The 16,505-nt window shown below is 45.7% G+C and overlaps 1 protein-coding gene across 7 annotated transcripts in view; it reads left to right on the forward strand.

The window, feature by feature from the left end:
* Positions 1 to 13,368, forward strand: part of LOC117670603 (A-kinase anchor protein 17B) — a 23,485-nt gene extending 10,117 nt beyond the window's left edge. For all 7 annotated transcript variants that reach the window (XM_087877695.1, XM_087877697.1, XM_087877701.1 and 4 more), the window contains 3 exons: positions 1,948 to 2,078; positions 7,375 to 7,615; positions 9,143 to 13,368. In XM_087877695.1, the coding sequence (XP_087733821.1) occupies positions 1,948 to 2,078; positions 7,375 to 7,615; positions 9,143 to 10,780 (2,010 nt within the window). In that variant the 3' untranslated portion in view covers positions 10,781 to 13,368. The remainder of the gene's footprint in view (positions 1 to 1,947; positions 2,079 to 7,374; positions 7,616 to 9,142) is intronic.
* Positions 13,369 to 16,505: the final 3,137 nt, after the last annotated feature.

Below are 16,505 nucleotides of genomic sequence, written 5' to 3' on the forward strand. Positions count from 1 at the left end.
CTTTTCTTATGAGGAGCACCAGCCATCCAGAACGTGCTTCCGAAAACAATTCTGCCACTTTCTTGAATTTTCGGGTAATCCTCAAGTTACGACTGGCCGCTTGGCGACCATTCAAAGTTACGGCAGATCTCCCTGGAGGTACTTGCGATATGATGTGATACGATGCGATGTTCCGATGGTCGGAAGTTCCTCCATGGTCATGTGACTGCACTTCAACTGTGTCGCATTTATGGCTGTCACGTACTATGGCCCCATAACTACATTGTACGACTGGCCGAAAACGTGCGTTTACTCTTCAATTTTTTGGCAAAACAACGCCCGTAGCAAAGCATGGGTTCGCTTAGCGTCTTCGGCCTCCGTTTAACGCCTGCTGCAAAAATGGTCATTGGGTCGGTCGCGCGGGAAGATCTAATTGAAGAACATCCCGAGTGAACGATCTTGATGGGCGGGTCCCATGACCGTCATAACTCGAGCGTGACTATCTGTGCTTTTATAAGGGCCAATATCGCCCTGCGTTTTCCGTATTTCGTTCTAGAGCAGGGATGTCAAACTCGATTTCATTGAGGGCCGCATCAGGGTTGTGTTTGACCTCAAGAGGCGGGGCCATGGTGGGCGTGGCCAGCTTGATGTCACTTGTGTTGGGGGGGCACCTGTGGTGACCAAGTGCCAAGGGAGACCCTCACTCACTCATTATAATCTTCCTTCCTTCCTTCCTTCCTTCCTTCCTTCCTTCCTTCCTTCCTTCCTTCCTTTTCTTTTCCTTATTTTTCCTTCCTTGCTCTCTTCCCATCTTTCCTCCTCCTCCTTTATCTTTTCCTTCCTTCCTTCCTTCCTTCCTTCCTTCCTTCCTTCCTTCCTTCCTTCCTTTTCTTTTCCTTATTTTTTCTTCCTTGCTCTCTTCCCATCTTTCCTCCTCCTCCATTATCTTTTCCTTCCTTCCTTCCTTCCTTCCTTCCTTCCTTCCTTCCTTCCTTCCTTCCTTTCTTTTCCTTATTTTTTCTTCCTTGCTCTCTTCCCATCTTTCCTCCTCCTCCTTTATCTTTTCCTTCCTTCCTTCCTTCCTTTTCTTTTCCTTATTTTTCCTTCCTTGCTCTCTTCCCATCTTTCCTCCTCCTCCTTTATCTTTTCCTTCCTTCCTTCCTTCCTTCTCCCTTCCTTCCTTCCTTCCTTTTCTTTTCCTTATTTTTTTCTTCCTTGCTCTCTTCCCATCTTTCCTCCTCCTCCTTTATCTTTTCCTTCCTTCTTTCCTTCCTTCCTTCCTTCTTTCCTTCCTTCTTTCCTTCCTTCTTTCCTTCCTTCCTTCCTTCCTTCCTTCCTTCCTTCCTTCCTTCCTTCCTTCCTTCCTTTTCTTTTCCTTATTTTTTTCTTCCTTGCTCTCTTCCCATCTTTCCTCCTCCTTTTTTAGCTTTCCCGTTCTCCTTTCCTGTTCCTTCTTGCATGCTCAAATGCAAAAGGGGAAACATTTCTGCTTTTGTTTTGTTTTCAGTTTGTTTTGCTAGCCCGCGTGGACCCCCCCCCCCAGGTCCATTTTCGCTGGCAGGGGAACCGTGGGCTGGACCTTTGCTATTTCCAGGCCGGCCCTGCAGGTCAGATCTAAGCACCCCGCGGCAGTGGTGAAATCTTCTGCGCATCCGCAGAACCTTCTGTGCATGTGCAGATGGTTAAAAAACGGGACGTAATGATGTCCTGGTGGGTGGGCGGAGCCTCCCGCCGCCGGTGCTACCAGTTCGGCGGTGCTACCAGTTCGGCGGTGCTACCAGTTCGGCGGGGATTTCACCGCTGCCTCGAGTTTGATACCCCTGTTGTAGAGTGTAACTCTTTTGCCTACGAATAATAAGCAAATCTTTAAAAAAGATATATATATAAAGATATATATATATAAAAATAATTGGGACGGAAAGCAGGTCTGAATTAGCCATGCACTTTGTTGTTGCTGTTTTGAAACAGGTGACATCCGACGCCACTAATCATTTCAGTGAGAATGCTATAAAACAGAGAACCCTAGAAAGATTAACCCTCCAAGGCCTAGAGCGAGAGAGAAAGAGAGAGGAGAACAGAGGCAGAAAAGGGACGGAAAGGTGAGGATCTTAAACCACTGGCTTTCGTTAAATCGAATCGTTCACGTTAACCGTTCTTTGTGGGGAGGGGAAACACACGCGTGAGTGTGTGGAATTGGAGAGAAGCGAGCAAGTTACAGGTTAAAAAGACCAAATCACATTGGGCCTCCCTGTATTTCAAACTTTGGACCAAGAGCATTGACATATTTTTTTTTGGGGGGGGGGGGGGGCTGTCGTGGTCTTTTTAGACTGAGGACATGCAGGTAGTCCTTGACTTATAACGATTCGTTTAGTGACGAAGTTCCAATGACCCCGAAAAATGTGAGTCATCCCCAGTCCTTTCATGCATTTACAATGAGGGTTGCAGCCAGGGGTGAAATGCTACCAGTTTAGTAAAATATGCTACTGGTTCCCCGAACCGGTAGTTTAAAAAAATGCTTTAAAGAAGTTTTTAAAAAAAGTTCTGATGATCGCGCGGCAAAGCTGATCGTTGGAACCTTTTTTTTTTTTACTTTTTTAAAGCATTTTTTTATTAACGGTTCGGGCGAATAAGTAGTAAAAAAAATGCTTTAAAAATAAAAATGGCCACGCCCACCCAGTCACATGACCCCCACCCAAGCCACGCCCACAGAACCAGTAGGGAAAAATTTTGCATTTCACGACTGGTTGCAGCTTTCCCGGGATCACATGATGACCATTTGTTATTTCCCCAGCTGGCTTCTGTCCAGTAAAGTCAACGGGGGGAGGGGGGGGGGAAGGCCAGCTTTGCTTAACGACATCATGATTCACTTAACAACGGGTTGTTAACATGAGATGTGGCTCATTCAACAGCCATCTTGCTGAGCGACAGAAATTCTGGCCCCTAATTATGATCCTGAGTCGAGGGCTGCCTGTACATCTACGTTGTCCTATTTTTCCATAATTTATTTTGGGTCACCTTAGCAAAGAGACAGTGGATCAATTCCATCACTTTGGTTCAAAACAGGCTGCTCATTCCTGGAAATCTTACTCGCTTACAAGAGATGCTTTACTCGCCTCCTGAGATTTCAGCAAATGTTTTCCCTGCGATCCCACATATATTATTTATCGTGAGAGTTTGCACTCTCACTACTAAATAGATCAAAGTTGAGTGAAGGCGTCATCTTGTACACACTGCATTATAATAATTGTTGTACTTTTAACTTCCTATGAAGTTCTGGCAAATCTTGCAACCAAACATAACCTTAGACAAGACAAGGGTAAATTCAGCTGGACAACTACTGTTCAGTATGGTTGGGTTGAGCACATAAAGCCGTGGTTTATGTCTGAATAATGTCTGAATAAACAGATTCCAAAGTCTGTAATAATTTGAGAGCTAGTTTGCAAATAGGTTGCAATCAAACATCATAGGTATAATTGCTGATGATTTCACTTGCAGTTCACTTTCTCACTTGCTGCTGTTCTCTTAAGGTAGAAATACATCTAGCCTGAAATAAAATAAAATAATAATAATAATAATAATAATAATAATAATAATAATAATAATAATAATAATAAATTATTATTATTATTATTATTATTATTATTATTATTATTATTATTATTATTATTATTATTATTATTATTATTATTTTGGAAAAGATCACAATGAAGTTCAAGATCCTTGAAGCCTTAGTAAGACCACACCTAGAATACCGCATCCAGTTTTGGTCACCACACTATAAAAAAAGATGTTTTACAACAGCAACACATTTGTTGTAAAATTAATAAAAATTTAATATATATATATAAAAAAATATGTTGAGACACTAGAAAGAGTGTAGAGAAGAGCAAGCAAGATGACTAGGGAGGATAATACATAGGATGAACGGTTGCAGGAACTCGGCATGGCTAGTCTAGTGAAGAGAAGGACCAGGCGAGACAGGATAGCAGTCTTCCAATATTTGAGGGGCTGCCACAGAGAGGAAGGGGTCAAGCTATTTTCCAAGGCACTTGAAGGCCAGACAAGAAACAATGGATGGAAACTGATGAAGGAGAGATTCTATCTGGAAATAAGGAGGAATTTTCTGACTGTGAGAACCATCAACCCATGGAACAGAAGTTGCCTTCAGAAGTTGTGGAAGCTTCATCACTGGAAGCTTTCAAGAAGAGACTGGACGGCCATTTGTCAGAAATGGTGTAGGGTCTCCTTGCTTGGGCAGGGGGTTGGACTAGATGACCTCCAAGGTCCCTTCCAAGTCTTGTTAATCGTGTTAAAATCCAGGGTGGACTGTTTAACATCTTCTTGTAAGTTTATAGTACTGTTGTTTTCTCAGTCTGCTTTGCTTCTCCCAGTGGGTTCTGCAGACATAAGTACACCTGAGCTCTGTTAGATTTTTTTTTTTTCTCTCTCTTTTAATTCTGCAGGGAAGGTTCCACCCGGTCCTTTGGGTTTGGAACAAAAGTTGTTATGCTACAGACCAAAATAGCTTTGCGACTCTCTGGGCGAATGCAGCACTTACAGGGTTTTCTGTTCCCATCCTTCCCAACCATTCAGCCATTGTATATAAAATGTTGGCCTTTTATTCCTAGGGTGCTGAACGATATCATGCAATTGCTTAGCGTTTTGTGCTTCGTACAAAATTATAACAGATTTAAATAGAGTCTCCCAAGCTTGGGGGGGGGAGGGGGGATTTTTTCTTTTGTTAAATTTATCTGCCGCTTGTGTCCGTCCCCCGTCCCTTGTCCCCCGTCCCCCCTTTTAAGCATCTTAACAATAATTCAAAGGAACAGAACAGAAATAAAACAATAAATAGGAAAAAGCAACCCCACGAGACTATAGGAAGAGGGTCGGGTAAGAAACGTGAGAATAAATTAAAAAAAATAAACACATTGACACGCCGCATTTGCTTCACCGCTGTGGCAAAAAGTTGGGTGTGACTCATTCAGGGGTGGGCTTCAAAAATTTTAGCAAGGCGTTCTCTGCCCCGTTGCTGGGTGGGCGTGGTCACAGTGGGCGTGGCCTAGTTGGCCGCCTGCACCACAGTGGGTGGGGCATTTTTGCCCTCTCCGGGCTCCAGAGGCTTTTCTTGAGCCTCCAGGAGGGCGAAAATGGCCTCCCCAGGCTCCAGAGGCTTTTCTTGAGCCTCCAGGAGGGCGAAAATGGCCTCCCCAGGCTCCAGAGGCTTTTCTTGAGCCTCCAGGAGGGCGAAAATGGCCTCTCCAGGCTCCAGAGGCTTTTCTTGAGCCTCCAGGAGGGCGAAAATGGCCTCTCCAGGCTCCAGAGGCTTTTCTTGAGCCTCCAGGAGGGCGAAAATGGCCTCTCCAGGCCCCAGAGGCTTTTCTTGAGCCTCCAGGAGGGCGAAAATGGCCTCCCCAGGCCCCAGAGGCTTTTCTTGAGCCTCCAGGAGGGCGAAAATGGCCTCCCCAGGCTCCAGAGGCTTTTCTTGAGCCTCCAGGAGGGCGAAAATGGCCTCCCCAGGCTCCAGAGGCTTTTCTTGAGCCTCCAGGAGGGCGAAAATGGCCTCTCCAGGCTCCAGAGGCTTTTCTTGAGCCTCCAGGAGGGCAAAAATGGCCTCCCCAGGCTCCAGAGGCTTTTCTTGAGCCTCCAGGAGGGCGAAAATGGCCTCTCCAGGCTCCAGAGGCTTTTCTTGAGCCTCCAGGAGGGCGAAAATGGCCTCTCCAGGCTCCAGAGGCTTTTCTTGAGCCTCCAGGAGGGCGAAAATGGCCTCCCCAGGCTCCGGGGGCCCTTTCCCAGCTTTCCCGAACGTCTGGTAGGCCTGTTTTTCGCCCTCCCCGAACCGTCGCACACGCCCTTAACTTACCTGCATTCAAAATGGGCTGCGTGGGGACTCCTGGGAGGGGTGGAGCGGGGTGGGCGGGGCCAGCCAGGAGTGGGATTTGGGGGTTCTCCGACCTGCACAGAATCTTAGCTCGAGGTTCTCCCGAACCCCTGCGAACCTGGACCCCTGGACTCATTTAAAAACTGCCTTACTTAGCCACGGACATGCTGTTTTCTCAAGTCTTACCGGATGACCCAATTAAGGGACCGTCACGAGTTACAACTGTGGTCATAAGTCAAGGACGATCTGTATTAGTCTGCTGTATCACTTGATCCGCAAGGAAGCCAGGGAGGCTCAGAACAGACGGTCTCCTTGGAGAAGAGGTGCTTGGAGGGCCAGAATAATTCGACCCTCTTTCATGCCGTAGATGTAGAAGGAACCGCTTAAAAGAGACAACAGATCTAGGAATCACACTCGGAGTCATCCAGTAATTTCTTTTGAACACAACAATTTTTTTTTTCTTTCGGAAAAAATTGACTTATTCTCCTGCAAGCTGATTAGACCCTACTGCCTTGGGACTGAGCTCTGTTTTCACCTTGATGTTTCCCCTGAAAAACACGATAAGCAACCTCAGGGCCTCTACTGTAGACAGTTTCCAAGGGCGTCTCTCGGATTCTTCGGCGTCTGTTCACGCCAGCCAAGGCTTATGGGAGTTGGGACACCAAGCAATTGTGTTCCCAATTTCTGCTCTTAAAAAGTTCATCTGTTTTTACAAGGCCAGTTGCCCTTAAAGAGAGGCAGTCATCCTGGAGACAAGAAGTTAGATTAGAGGTAGTTAAGATAACAGAAAAAGGAACAGCGTGACCTCTGAGGGGGAGAGGTAGAATTATATGTATGCTGATTTTTTTTTTTTTTAAAGAATCCCATACAGAAGGTAAATTTCAAATGCCCTTGGAAAGGATTAAAGCTTTAATTGGGAGTGTCAGCCTGGCTTTGATGTACAGCTGCTAATAATCTGAATATTGTAGGAGTGTCAGTTCTCTCTACGGAGCAGCTCACATTTCTCTCCAGCTTATTTTATATCTCCGTGGAAATCTGCAAGGCGGTTTTGTACGTTGGTAGCAATTAGATTTCACAATGGGGCTCATTTTTTTTTACTCTTTAACCACCTGCAACGCTTGTGCAGATAGAATAGAATAGAATAAAATTCTTTATTGGCCAAGTGTGATTGGAGACACAAGGAAATTTGTCTTTGGTTGCATATGCTCTTAGTGTACATAAAAAGACGAGATACATTCGTCAAGAATCATAAGGTACAACACTTAACGATAATCATAGGGAAACAGTCAATATAAATCTTAAGGATACCAGCAAAAAGGTTACAGTCATGCAGTCATAAGTGGGAGGAGATGGGTGATAGGAATGATGAGTAGATTAATAGTAGTGCAGACTTAGTGAATAGTTTGACAGTGTTGAGAGAATTATTTGTTTAGCAGAATGGTGGCGTTCGGGAAAAAACTGTTCTTGTGTCTAGTTCTGATGGGTATATTCCTCTAAACGGTTCCGTTATCGCCTAGAAAAAGACGGGAAGACGAGGACAAGAAAGGCGGAGAAGGACGGAGGAGGTCTAAGATCAAGAGGCGAGAAAAAAGGCGCATCGACCGAGAGGAGAAACGCCCCAGGAAGCATATGAAAGCAACAGCTGCAGAAGGACTGAACTCCCCAGAGCTGCCTGAATGGGAGGAGAGAAAATACCTCTTAGCTCAGAGAAGGGTGGAGTCAATCAGGCTCCTCACAGTGCTGCTAAACCAAATAAAAGTAAGAATATTTGTAAATGTATATATTCCAAAGGGGTTATTATCTTTTCAGTTCTTTTCTGGCGATGGAGATCAGCTGGTTCATTTTAAGCAATTGAGCCCTCAAGATGCTCCCAACTGTTCCTTAAAATGCTTTGTTTTATAGTCTTAGAATTGTAAGCTGCCCAGGGTCACAAGGTAGAATTGGGTGGCTATAAAAATCAAATCAAATCACATCACATCAGATCAAATTAAATCGATCGATCTAAGAAGAGTGGTGCGGTGGCCTAGAGGTTGGAGCTCTCGCCTCACAATCAGTAGGCTGTGAGTTTGATCCTAGGTAGAGGCAGATATTTCTTTCTCTGGGCACGATGAGAATATATCTGCTGAATGAAACTCCGCATTGGCGATAAGAAAGGCATCCGGCCAGTAAACGCTCAGCTCCATTCAGTTGCCCAGACTCCACCTTTAAAAGAACATTAAAAGGGGTCATTAAAAGAAGATGAAATCAGTCAATCTAAGAATGTGAAGGTGTCTAAGAATGAGACATTGTATTTTATCTTTCCCACTTGGTGAAGGAATAAGAGCTGTATTAGGACATTATCTAAATTCTATTAAAACTCTCTTGTCTATAACCTTTAGCTGGGTGCAACAGAGGAGGCAAAACCAGGAATCCCATGGAACTGAAATTTGGCAAATTTTACAAAACGTTTTATGACATCAACCTTATCGTAGTCAGTGGTGAAATCTGAACTGGTTTGCCACCGGTTCGCTGCCCGTGCATGCACGCTGTGCGCCAAACACATGCTGTGCGCGCACCCATTCACAGTACGCACCAAAAGGAGGCTTGGGAAGGTAAGAACAGTGAGGGTGGGGGGTGATCAGCTGTGTCGTGCGATTTAGATTCACTAGAAAGCAGGATTTCCTGCTTTCTAGCGATTTTAAATTGCGCGGCACAGCTGATCATCGGAAATACCGATTCGGAGGAACCAGTAGCTTTTTTTTTTTACTACCGGTTCGCCCGAACCGGTAGTTTTTATCATTATCAGTTCGCCCGAACCGGTAGCATTTCACCATTGATCGTAGTGCATTTTATGACTACAATAAGAATATCATAAAGCGTTCCTTGTGGTCACCTCCCAATATTTGATTGTGATCTATGGTTCAACAGGAGCTACTTTCAAGGCAGATACACCTCTGAGCATCTCCTGGAATTTTTTAAAAAGAACTTACCAAGTACATTAGAAGCTCTGCCATTATCGAAGGCATAAGGGGATGTTCCTGAAACGGTGATCGAACGAGTCTCGGGTTGCCTAGTTTAAAATAATACAATTTCCCCCCATTTTATTGGGTTGAGAATGGGGGGAAATTGATCCCGTTCCTCCTAGTGCCCAGTGATGATTGCAGATGAGAAGATGTAGATGGTTCTCCATCTAACCCAGGTGGATGAAACCCAAATTGCATGTGAGCTCTTCCTTGTTAGACTGTGTTAGAATTATCTTTGCTTTGTTGTGCAGTAATTCCGTTTGTCTTTCTGTTTCTCCTCAAGAATTTTGTGCTGTCCTCTGGGCAAACAGAGGCCCATCTCCCGGAGCCTCAACCCGAAGTGATGATTTCCTCCACCCCTCCCGTAGAGGACACGCACAAGGAGGAGACAGATGTGCCTGACCTTGAACTTCCAGAAGCAGAGGATGTGACTCAACCTGTCTGTCCTTCTGCCCTGCTGGAAAATGTCGCGATCCAAGAAGAGAAAGAAGAACAATTCCTGGCTGAAGACTCGCCGCCCTCCCCTCCTTCCTTTAGGAGAGCTCTTTCGAACGAACCCGCTGCTAGGGCCGTCACCAGCCACTTAACGGAGAACGTTGCCCACCCCTTTCACGCCGGGGGCTTGCTGCAAGTGACAGTCACTCAGGACTGCCAAGCGATCGAGTCGTCCCCTGACAGGTGGGAGTACCTGAGATCCCACTTGGGGTCCTTCGTAGATGCTCCCGACGTAGCCAAGGCGAAGAAGCAAAAGGTTTATGAAACGGAGGAATTCATACATTATTTACTGAACTACTACCAAACGCCCCGATACGCACGAATCTGTCCCAGCACACAAAGCCCGTCAGATACATCTTGGTGGAACAGGGTAGTGTCCTGTTCCGGAGACGGCTTCCGGGTCAAACTGAAGAATAGAGACGAAGAAGACTGTTGGACGGAAGAGAGTTTAGGACCGGATCTTCCTAAAAACGAGCCTCGAGAGGATGACGAGGGTGACCCCTGGGAAATAATCGACGGACGGTCCGAGCCTGCAGAAGACCAGGCGTGCCCTCAAGAGTTTAGCGAAAGTTACCAGGGAGAATGGGACAATTCCCTGGAGGAGGAGGAGGACAGTGTTGGCTCCCCGCCGGACATCTTGCATAGCCCCATCCCAGGAGGACGCAACAATATCGCTCGCCCAAAAACATCCCAAGAACAAACCACCGAAATGACAGCCTTGTCGTCTCCCACTATGTATAAACTAAAAGACCTGCTGGAAGAGATCAGCAGCGATTCGGAATATTTCAGCGAGGCACTTAACGAACCCCGGAACCCGTCGGAACAAAGAAACGGCAGCTACCAAGGCAGCTGCAAGACGTGGCCTCTCCACCATCACCAGCAGAAGGCCAAAGAACTCTTCATACGTGTCCAGAACGTGGGCTACGAGGGCCACGATGGGAGACGGGGCGCCCGTAGCTTCTGCTCCGGCGCAGAATGCTGCGACTCCCCTGCAATGAAGCCCGAGACAAGGTTCAAAAGATCCGGTGGCAAACTCTGGTACGAAGAGCCGAAAATCCAATGGCTGTCCAGCGAAGAGGAGAGAGACCTCAGCAGGAAGAAGAAGAAGAAGAGGAAAAGGTTCTCCGACAGCTCCTTCCCGGACGAGGAGGCTCAGTTCCTCGAAACCAACCACCGCGGAGAGTTGGAAGCCTTCAGCGAGATCCAGAGAAAATGTAGCAAGCTCATCCATCACAAAGTGAAATGTAAGACTCTCCGGGCCTTGGATGGGACCGTCGGAATAAAAGACCTCATCCATTTTAGTGCCTCTCCACCGCAGGAGGAAGCTCAACAGGGGACAACGGGTAAGTGGAACGTGGACGTCGGCGAGAGAAGGCACAAAGCCGAAGATCGGCAGAGACTTTCCAGGCGCCTGGTGGAAAGGTGATAATAGAGGGGCAGCTCAGGGATGGAGTAGAAACGGCGGGAGGGTGTGGACGGAGGAACGTGGCCTCCAAAGAACTCGATAGATAAAGCAAGTCAACGTTTTAACGGCGCCTCTAGACAGGGGGGGCCGAGCAACTCCTGAAAACAAGAAGACCCCCTCAACTCTTTTGAGTTCCTTGCCTTTCTCCCCTGCTTAGCAGGGTCCTTTCCTATTGAAGAAGCAGCTGGAAAAACGGTTCACCGGTGGGTGTTATTTCCTGTCGAAATAATCCAGCTCAGCTCATGTCTGGACTCCTCTGTCTTTGGCGTAAACCTTGTGGATGGGGCGGGGTGGTGGTGGAGAGGATGCTAGTTTGGTTGATTCCAACGGGATAGCGGGAGCCTTGGAAACAATTCGAGCAGAAGTTAAGTCGTTTTATACAACTCCTCTAAAAGGGCTTCTCTGCAGAGCCTGAACTTTTGATAATATTACCTTGGGGGCTGGTTGCAGTGTGTGTGTGTGTGTGTGTGTGTTTGTTTGTTTGTTTGTTTGTTTACCTTTGGGTGTGCTGGGTCTCCTCTGCATGCTGGAAAAGGAAGAGCAGCATGGGCGAGACAACTCTTCGCTTCATCAAAATAGGTGGCAGGGTATCCGTTTACCGGATTTGAGGTCTGTACAACCCCCCTCCCCTGCTTTTTTTTTTACATACAATTCGGGAAGTCGTGTGTGGGTCACCCAATCGTTCCAAGAAATCTTGATTTCAAATCCCGTCCGTCCGTCCCCCCCATTCAAAGGCCGAGTGTCTCCCCAATATTGTCAGAAAGAGAAACCGGGCAGGAGAGAGAGAAAATACCAATATTTGTAATAAGGCAGAGAAGGAAGAGGTTTTATAATTTAACCACACACACACACACACACACAAAAGAGAAGAGATGAGAAAAGCTTTATCCAGGATTGCACATTGGTGAAATTCTGTCTTGATCTCTGCCAATTTCCAGATCCCCCCCACTTTGGAAAAACTGGGTAGCCAAGATAACCCCGTGTTTCCAATCTGCTGCTTTTCTCACCTTATTCTGACCAAAAAACAAAGCTTTGTATTGATTCATCCATTTTCCTGATCTAAGAAAAAAAACAAAAACTCTTTAATCTCACGGAGTTTAAAATGACCTTCAGAATTGCAGGGCTCCACCAACTCTCCCTGCATATTACTGATCTAAATAATCCCTTGAAACTGCCATGAGGTCCTGGATGGCAGAAGGAACGTTGATAGGATGAAGGTACGGGCCCTTTCCCACGTACCGGACTAACGGAGTCTTTGGAGGAAGGGGTTTAAATTGGCAGAAAGTGGGAAAGCATTAAATCTAACTAGTGTTTTCCAGCTTGCAGCTTTCGTCCATTTAATCCCCTTCGGCTCCCTGTCTGAGAACCTTTGTGTGTTTAAAAAAAAAAAACCACACACACCAAGAGCTTAACTTGCAAATCTTCTTCGTTGCCATCCACTTTGATCCTGATTTAACGTACTGTGCCCAGAAAGTTAGGGTTTTGCACCTGAGATAAGTAAGAGCTCGCATTCAAGCTCCAGGGAAGTCCTCCTCAGGCCTCCTCCAGTGTGGATCTTCCCTTCCTTTGTTGGGTGTGTTGCCGATTTAGTGACTTTGCAAGAACCCCACGGTGGGTTTCAGTCGGGTTTCTTCGTAGGAAGACCCCAAAGACTGAACGTAGGTTTTTCACGGAGACCTTCTTTGCATCTCGTTGAACAAAAGTTGGTTTGAACAGTAAAACGGAGTTATTGAAAGCTTCTTTGTTGATGTTTGGGAATCCCATTAGCAAGACAAAAGCCTCCAAACACAGAACTGGTGAAAAATACCCCACTAGACTAAAGGGACCCCCTCTTCCATGGCCGTCGCCAAATTTGGTGATTTGGCAGTTCTCTGAGGGTGCCTACCAAACGGTCTCACCCTGGACCGCAGGACCGTAATTTCTTAAAGAGAAGAAATTCCACGCAGAGGGGGAAAAAAACAAGACCTTTTGATTCCAGTTTCCGCTTCACTTTAAACGTGATTTATTTATTCCATGTCATAGTACTTTTTCGTGATATGACTTAGTTAGCAATACGTTTGTTATAAACTTTGGCTCCGATAAAAGTAGTGACGAAACAAAAGTAAGCAGGGATTTTTCTGTGCTTGAGGCTGTTTTTTTTTTTCCCCCCCCACATGTCCTGCTGGTCATCGGTGGTGGTTTCTTTCGGCTTTTGAAAAGTCCCAACTTTAAAACTCTCTAAAGCTAATCTTTTCTTCTTTACTCTGGTGAGGGGAAAGAAATGCGTTTCCTGAGCGGGTGAGTGAAAAGTATTTTTCTCTATAAAGAACTTTTTTGTACTTGCATTGTTTCTTAGCCCTCTGGATCCAATGGAAAGTTAGCTGTGAATAAAATTTGTTTTATAGGAAACATCCTTCTGGGGACTACGGCGATGTTTTGTTTTCATTGCAGACACAATTTCTGGGGTCCCCCCCCCATTTCGAGTCTTTCTCTCTTTCGTCTTTGTTTGGAACTGATTTGCAGATGTGCATACTCCTTTTGAATAAAACGTTTGCGCTCACTTTTAAAAAGTGTTTGGTTCCTTCACTGGAAAAATCACCAAACCTGTTTTATAAACTTGTGTTCTGACCTAGACTTCCCCAAAAGCACGAAGCTGACTCCTCATCCCGATAAAACCCCTTTTTTATTTAGTTTAAAGGGAATTCCTCTCCAGCAAAGTCCCGGCCAACAGTCTTTCCAGAGATTTCACAACTACAGATCTTTATCAGGCTTGGATATCTTTGCCAGGCTGATATCTTTCAAATGTCACTCTGTAGCAGACAAGACTTGGCAAGAAGTCAGGAACAGATCTTCACTCTAATGAATTGAACTCATTGTCCCCTGCAAACCCACCTCCCTTTCGCTCCTCTTTATTCCCTATGGGAGGGGCCATTCACCATCCACCTGTGGCTTTACTCCTGAGTCGACCCTTGTTCCTTAGCAGCTCCTTTCTCCTGGCAGCTCTGTGCATGCTTACACTGGGAACAGGATCCAGCTGTTCTTCTGCCCCACTGATGTCCGACTCCGAAGGCAGCTGACAACTGTCAGACGGCCCTGGCCCCCTCTCTGCCTCGGACGCAGAGCCCTCGTCAGAGCCTTTCCCAGACTCCAGGACTTGCCCATGTTCTTCCCCAACCTCCTCTCTGTCTGAGTCTGCCACCAGCTCCGGTGGCGGGCCACAGCAGCCTAAAAGACCGGGGAAGAATGCAGCTTCTCAACACACCTGTATTCTCCAGTTTCTGGAAAAGGACTTATTGGACTAAGCAGTAGGCTTAGTAGACTACCTAAGTAGACAGTCCAAGCTACCTACGGTGGAATAAAATTTGGATTCCCCCCACCCTTTGATACCTTAGATAAGTGGTTCCTTTCTTTCATCCCAAAAGTTAGAATTCAGAAAAGTTTCCAATAGTTCAGATTAACAAAATAACAAGAGTTGGAAGGGACCTTGTAGGTCATCTAGTCCAACCCCCCTCCCAAGCAGGAGACCCTACACCATTTCTGACAAATGGCAGTCCAATCTCTTCAATTTTCTTCAACCTAGCCATTGTCATCCCCTCCCGTCCCCCCTGTGCAGAGTTCAGTTCCCAGAACTCCCCAGCCAACACGTCCATTGTGGAGGATTCTGGGAGTTGAGGTCTACCTATCTTGAAGGGGCTACTAGTTTGGGAAAGAGCTTTATGCGTTGGTGAAACACCACTTCTGCTGGCTGGGGAATTCTGGGAGTTGAAGTCCATTGGTCTTAAAACCGACAAGGTTAAGAGATACCCCTGGCCAATATTGTAGCACCTTTATTTTTTTTAAAGAAATGCCTCTGAACCTAGGAGAAAATGGCCAGTAGCTGGAGTCCAGGTCTATATTTAGAAGTGGGTCCAACTGTCTACAAGTCGAAGTGTGAGTTGGGGTAAATCCACACTTAAGTGGATGGTGAAGAAAGGCCCCCCCTCTTTTCATGGGGTGTATAAGCAACAGTGATCCACGTGGCACCAACTCCATCACTTCATTAGACTTGACCCCCTCTCCCCCAAAATAGAGTGCTTTATGACCTAAAAGGGCTTTGAAGATGCTGGAAGATCTTGCTGTCTCCATGGCATCATCTTAGAGCTGACTTGCAGTTGTGTTAAGAGTGCGTACGTGTGTGTAAGCCATTCAGAATATTGAAATAATTAAACATATTTAATTAAATAGAATAGAAGCCCAAAGGATAAATAAAGGCTTATCTGGTTTTAATAAAGGAGAATATTTGTAGCTGGGGGGTAGGAATGAGGGGTCCTTGGTGCTCTCTGAGTTTGGCGGTTTTCTTGCAGACATTTCCTTACCCAACTAGGTAATGTCATCAGTGCTAGAAGGGAATGGGTTTTGTGGAAAGGAGAATTGTGGGGTCCTTGGTGGTCTCTGAACTTGGTGGTCTTCTTGGAGACGTTTCCTTACCCAACTAGGTAACATCATCAGTGCTAGACTTCTCCACCAAGTTTTCCCACCTCTTATGTTTGCAAAACTGGCCAATGGTCTTTCCCCCACAAAATCTCTCCTCCTTGCTGCCAGTATTTTGAAATGGGAGATTTTGGGGGTGTCACCTATGTAAACGTGTCAGAACTCCCAATCCTCTTTAACGCTCAGCCGGAGGCAGCTAATAAACAAAGGCATCTCTGGAGATTTTATATCAGATTTCCTGAGCATGTTGTAAAGAGATGAGACACGCTGGGATAAAGAGCACTTCTCTCTCTTTTTTTTTTATCCTGGTTTAGATAAAAGTTTAAAGAACGTGGCTTCTAACATGGGACCATCCTGTAAGAAAACGGAGCTTTTAGCCTGTTTGTACCCCTCGTTTTATTTTCCGTCATTGCAGCGTTCTAAAATTGAGATTTAAGGAGCAAAAACCAAGCGAATTTTATCGTATTAAACACAGAAATTTTATCGTATTAAACACAGAAATTCGTTTGTACCTTTGGCAACTCAGTTCCGAGCCTGCTAAAGCAAGCTTCTGAATGAAAGGCAGGCTATTAATCTAAAACCAAAAGAATTACCGTATTTTTCGGACTATAAGACAATTGTCTCCCAAATGGGGGCAAAAATGTCTGTGCGTTTTATAGACCCGTCCACCCATCAGCTTTGGCCTCAGCACGTCCTTTTTTTAGCCTTTTTCTGGCCCATTTTCAAGGCTTTTCTCGGCTCGTTTTGGAGGCTTTTTTTGGCCCGTTTTTGAGGCTTTTTTTGGCCCAATTTTAGGCTTTTGGGGCCCGTTTTGGAGGCTTTTTTTGGCTCATTTTGGAGGCTTTTTTGAGCCTCTTTTTGAGGCTTTTGGGCCAGTTTTCAGGGCATTTTCGGCCTATTTTTCAGAAAAAGGCCTCAAAAACAGCCTGGAAAAAGCCTCAAAAACAGCCCAAAAAGCTTCGGAAATGGGCCACAAAAAGCCTCAAAAATGGGCCACAACAACCCCCAAAATTGGGCCACAAAAAGCCTCAAAAATGGGCTGAAAAAAGCCTTGAAAATGGTCCAAAAAAGCCCCCCAAAACAGGCCAAATAAGCCTTGAAAATGGGCCAAAAAACCTCCCAAAAACAGGCTGAAAAAAGACTGGAAAAGACCCCAAAAAAAGTAGGGCAAAAGTTTTTTTTGTTGTTTTCCTATTCTAAATTTAGGTTCATCTTATAGTCTGAAAAATATGGTAAA

Source organism: Pantherophis guttatus, chromosome 12, assembly GCF_059756535.1.
Source record: "Pantherophis guttatus breed Tessera chromosome 12, ASM5975653v1, whole genome shotgun sequence".
NCBI classification, from domain to species: Eukaryota; Metazoa; Chordata; class Lepidosauria; order Squamata; family Colubridae; genus Pantherophis; species Pantherophis guttatus.